This window comes from Juglans regia, chromosome 2, assembly GCF_001411555.2.
Source record: "Juglans regia cultivar Chandler chromosome 2, Walnut 2.0, whole genome shotgun sequence".
Taxonomy (NCBI): Eukaryota; Viridiplantae; Streptophyta; class Magnoliopsida; order Fagales; family Juglandaceae; genus Juglans; species Juglans regia.
Genome location: NC_049902.1, coordinates 18,221,729 through 18,227,255, shown reverse-complemented (window position 1 = coordinate 18,227,255; position 5,527 = coordinate 18,221,729). Strand labels below are relative to the sequence as shown.

The 5,527-nt window shown below is 37.7% G+C and overlaps 1 protein-coding gene across 1 annotated transcript; it reads left to right on the top strand.

The window, feature by feature from the left end:
- The first annotated feature begins 3,612 nt into the window (after nucleotides 1-3,612).
- Nucleotides 3,613-4,395, top strand: LOC108989915. Its single transcript, XM_018963681.1, has one exon. It carries the CDS (start codon nucleotides 3,613-3,615, stop codon nucleotides 4,393-4,395), a length of 783 nt encoding a protein of 260 aa, XP_018819226.1.
- Nucleotides 4,396-5,527: the final 1,132 nt, after the last annotated feature.

Sequence of the window (5,527 nt, the reverse complement as noted above, 5' to 3'; positions counted from 1 at the left end):
GGAGGAAAGGGGGTCAGGAAAGGATAGAGAGGGGAGTCATAACATGGGACTTGAGGAAGGTACAAAGGAGGGAGAGTTGTGTAACCAAGTGGCTGCTATGTATACCCCAATAGTTAGTGATAACTTGAATAACCATGAGGGAACCAAGGGGGAGATACTGATGGTGAAAGAAACAAAAGGAAATGATGAGGGGATGGTGGTGAGGGGGAGAGGAGGGGAAGGGTTTGGAAAAGGAGAGCAAGAGGGGAGGGAATAAGGGGAGGGAGAGGTCAATCAGTTTTGTCCAAAAGAATGCATGAAGAAAGGATGGAGTGTGAGCATACTGAGGGGAGGAAAAAAATAAAGGGTGTGGGAAGATTGGAATTAGTTGATATTGAAGTTATGGCGGAGGTTGCCAGTCAACCCCGCCAATCATTATGAATTGCCTAAGCTAGAATTGCCGAGGGTTGGGCAACCCTCGAACAGTTCAAGACCTTTGCAGTCTTGTAAAGGTTAATAAGCCCAGTGTAGTGTTTCTAAAGGAGATTATGATTAAGGTAGGAAGGGTGGAGTGTTTGAAAAGAAGATTGGAGATGGAGGGTTGTCTAGTAGTGGAGCCTATTGGAAAAAAATGAGGTTTAGCATTGTTTTGGGGTAGAGGTATTGATCTGGAAATTTTACATTACTCTCAATAGCATATAAGCAGTATTATTAGAGGAGAGGGAAGCAAAAATAATTGGAACTTTACGGGGTTCTATGGGCATCCTGATGCATCGAAAAGGAAGCTGTCATGGGAGTTATTAGATTCATTGGGTCCTAAAATAGAGGAGGCATGGTGCATTGAAGAGGATTTTAACGAGATATTAAGGCAAGAAGAGAAAAATGGGGGAAAACTGAAAGATGAGAAAGGAATGGGTATGTTCAGAGAGGTGTTAGATGAAAAAAACATTTCTGACTTAGGGTATGTAGGATGCCCTTTTACATGGAGTAATAAGCATGGGGACCATACTTTTACCAAGGAGAGATTGGATAGATTTGTTGCCAATCATAGATGGAGGGACATGTTTAAAAGGGTGAAGGTTAAAAGCTTGAGTGTTGTTTGCTCTGATCACAGACCTATTGTACTAGAGGCCAGGGAAACACCATTGGTGGCTGGGAGGAGGGAAAGAAGGTTCTTTTTTGAAGCTTCATGGATAAGAGATGAGGAATGTGAGGAGGTGGTGAGGGGGGGTTGGTGGTCACAGGGTCCCAGCTATGATCCATTGAGTAAGGTGCAGGGCCTCTTAAAAAATTGTTGTGGGAGATTAAAGGAGTGGGCTAAAGATAAGGAAAAAAATAGAGGAAAAGAGTTAGGGAAATTGTTTGAGGAAATAAAGCTATTACAGGACAATGAAGGGCAAGACAATGTTGAGGGGATTAAGGGGCTCCAAAAATAGATGGGGATCTTATTAGCTGAAGAGGACCTGAAATGGAGACAAAGGGCAAAAAAAAATTGGTATAAACTTGGTGATAAAAACACCAAGTTTTTTCATGCGTGTGCCTCACAAAGAAGGAAACGAAATTTGATTAAACATGTGGTAGATTCTGATGGTAGGCTATGGGAAGAACAAGAGGAAATTGAAGGGGCCTTCTACAATCATTACCAACGGGTATACCAGTCAACTTCCCCATCGAGTGAGGCCATTGAAACCTGTTTGGGTGCAATGAAACAGTGTATTACAGCTGAAATGAATGAAGGTCTGCAAAGAGCGTTTACTAGAGAATAAGTGGAAGTAGCTATGAAGCAGATTGGTCCTTTGAAATCCCCAGGTCCAGATGGATTTGGGGCAGCTTTTTATCAAAATTATTGGAAGGTTGTAGGAGAGGAAGTGATAGAGGCTGTACTTAGTTTTCTGAATGGGGATGGGAATTAGCTATCTATGAATCACACTCATGTGGTTTTGATCCCAAAGATTAAGGAGCCTATTAATGTTGGGGACTTTAGACCTATTAGTCTTTGCAATGTTTTATATAAAATCATTGCAAAGACACTTGCCAACAGACTCAAGGGAGTGCTGAATCAAGTCATTTCTTTAAGTCAAAGTGCCTTTATACCTGGGAGGCTAATCACAGACAAAATAATTGCAGCTTATGAGATTCTACACACCATGAAGCTTAAGAAGAAGGGAAAGAAGGGGAGTATGACATTGAAACTCGATATCTCAAAAGCATATGATAGAGTTGAGTGGAATTTCTTAAAAGCTGTTATGGTGAAGATGGGTTTTGGTGGGAAATGGGTGGCCCTTATAATGCAATGTGTGCAATCAGTTTCTTATGCTATTTTGGTGAATGGAAAACCTGGTAACACTTTTGTTCCAACTCGAGGCTTAAGGCAGGGAGATCCTCTATCTCTCTACCTATTTATTTTGTGTGCAGAGGGGTTGAGTACCCTTATAAACCATGCTGAAAGTAAGGGAGAATTAAGGGGTGTCGTAGTTGCTAGAGGTGGGATAAGGGTAACACATCTGCTCTTTGCAGATGATTGTTTGGTGTTTGGGCAAGCCTCTTGGCAGGAATGGATGAAGATGAAAGAGTTGCTGGACATCTATGAGAGAGCTTATGGGCAATGTTTAAATAGGCAGAAAACTTCATTATTCTTCAGTTCAAACACTAAGGATGAAATAAGGAGATTGATTAGGATGGATGTGGGGGTAGGGATCCAAAACAGCTACAAGAAATATTTGGGTTTACCTGTGATGGTGGGGAAATCCCAATACAATACTTTTAGTGGTGTAAAGGACAGAGTTTGGAACAAGATCAGCAACTGGAAAAATCACTTCCTCTCACCTTCTGGAAAAGAAATTTTGTTAAAGGCAGTGGTGCAATCAGTCCCAACTTATCACATGAATGTGTTTAAACTACCTATGAAATTATGTAAATAAATAGCTGCTCTAATGGCCAGGTTCTGGTGAGGCTCTCAGCAAAATGAGAGAAGGATTCAATGGAAGAGTTGGGCTAAGATGGGGACTGCAAAATCAAAGGGAGGGATGGGGTTTAGAGAACTACAAAGTTTTAATACTGCCCTACTTGCAAAACAATGCTGGAGAGTGTTGAACATGCCATACTCAGTTGCTGCTAGAGTGCTAAAGGACAAGTATTTCAAGCATACTGACCTGTTGAATGCTAAACTAGGATATGGGCCTTCAAAGATTTGGAGGAGTATGTGGGGTTCCTTGGGGTTACTAAAGGAGGGGTTGGTTTGGAGGGTGGGAAATGGTGAGCAGGTAAATATTTGGGAGGATAAGTGGTTACCTAGACCTATTTTGTTCTCTACTCAATCTCCTCGAAATATTTTGGGTCAAGAGGCAAAAGTAAAGGAGCTCTTACTGAATGGAAGGTGGAACTTCAGACTTGTATATGAAACTTTTTAACAAAAGGAAGCTGATATCATTTGTGGTATACCTGTCAGTCAAGCTAATGCACCAGACAAAAGAATATGGGCTTTTACAAAGGATGGGTCATATAGTGTAAAGAGTGGGTACCACCTGGAGAGAACCAGAAGAGGTAGAGGGGAAAGGGTGCTCCTCAGAATCAAAAGTGGAAAAAGGGGTTTGGAACAGAATTTGGAAGCTCAATACTCCTGAAGTAGTGAAAATGTTCATATGGAAAGCTAATGTGAACAGCCTACCTACTAAACTGAGCCTGCATAGACGAAAAGTAATTGAAAACCCTTTATGTCCTGTCTGTGGAAGGGAAAATGAGTCAATTTGCCATGTTTTGTGGAGCTGTAATGCAGCAGCTGATGTGTGGGCAGACAAAGAGAGCCCAGTTCAGAAATGGCATGGAGTGGAGGAGGATTTTATGGATCTATGGCTGAAGCTGACAGAAAAATTACCAAGACAAGATTTAAACTTAGTGGCAACTGTGATGAGGAATATGTGGTGGCGGAGAAATGCGTTTATCTTTGAAAATATTTTTAAGGGGCCATCTGAGCTATTTCTACAAGCCCAAGGAACTCTAAAGGGATTTATAGAAGCTAATTCAGAGGGGGATGGAGCTATCAAGGGAGGGGAAAGGCAGGAAGAAGAAGTGAGGTGGAAGGGACCTAGGAGTGGTTTTGTGAAGGTGAATTGGGATGCTAGTTTAGATGTTGAGAAGAAAATGAAGGGGGTAGGGATTATTGTGAGGGATGAAGTGGGGGAGGTTATGTTGTCTCTATGTGGTTCTGATCCTGGTCTCTGTAATCCAGTTGTTGCAGAGTTACAAGCCCTATGGAGAGCTTTAAAGTTGTGTGCTGAGCTGCAGTGGAACAAAGTCATCTTCAAAGGTGATGCATTGGGTATCATTCAAGCTGTAAATAGGAAGGAATGCTGCTGGGAGTGGCATGGACAAGTAGTTGATGATATTAAGCTGATTTTACAAAATAGACCAAATTGATCAATTCAATATACAAACAGAAAGTGCAATAGAGTAGCTCATTCGTTTGCAAAAATGGGGTTGAATGTAATAGATGAAACTGTGTGGGTGGAAGGGGGGCCTACGAGCATCTACCCCTTTGTTTTACAGGATAGGATTTGTAATGATCCAATTATGAGGTAATACAGGAAGAGGTTTTCTTGTTTAAAAAAAAAACCAGAAATATTTTAGAGTATTACAATCAACAATGAGATTTCATAAATATAAACCAACATAATAAGTAGTTTTATATGATATATTAGATCTACTTTATAATTAAAATAGTTTTATAATCTAATATATAAATTTATTTTTATAAGATCATTTTGTGACTTAAATATTTCTTATTTTAGAATATTTTAACTATAGTTTGTTTCGAGTGGACTGAATGAATACTCAACTTGACAACTATTTACACTCAATGCAAAAAACCAATTTTTAGACACCCACTATGAAACAAAGGATCCGTTTAGATACTTAAAATATCTTAAAATATCTATTAATAATAGCGAAATAATTTGAATTAATACGTTTTATTTAATTTTAAAAGAAGAAAAAAATTGAACAAAATATTATAAAGTTAAAAAATTATTTAAATGTGATTTTTTAATATTATTTTTATTTTAGAATTTGAAAAAGTAGTATTATTTTTTGTATTTTGTTTCGGAGTTTAAAAAAGTTGTAATGATTAGATAAAATTTAAAAATTTGAAAATAAAAATATTTTATTTTTTAGTGATGTTTGGAAAGAAAATATCTTAAATTATTTTAGAATAATTGAAAACAGTTGTGTTGTCAAACTAACGCTTAGGGCTGGTTTGAATAGTAAGATGAAATGAGATGATTTTAGATGAAAATTAAAAATTAAATAAAATATTATTAGAATATTATTTTTTTAATATTATTATTATTTTAAGATTTTAAAAAATTAAATTACTTATTATATTTTGTATAGAAATTTAAAAAATTTATAATGATAAGATGAGATGAGATCATTTCTATATCTAAACAGGATACTCTTTCTAAACTATCAAGGCACTAATCCCATAAATAAAGTTATTTAAAAGAAAATTGCAATGCTATTCAGACTTTTTAAACGTACCAAACCCCATTTT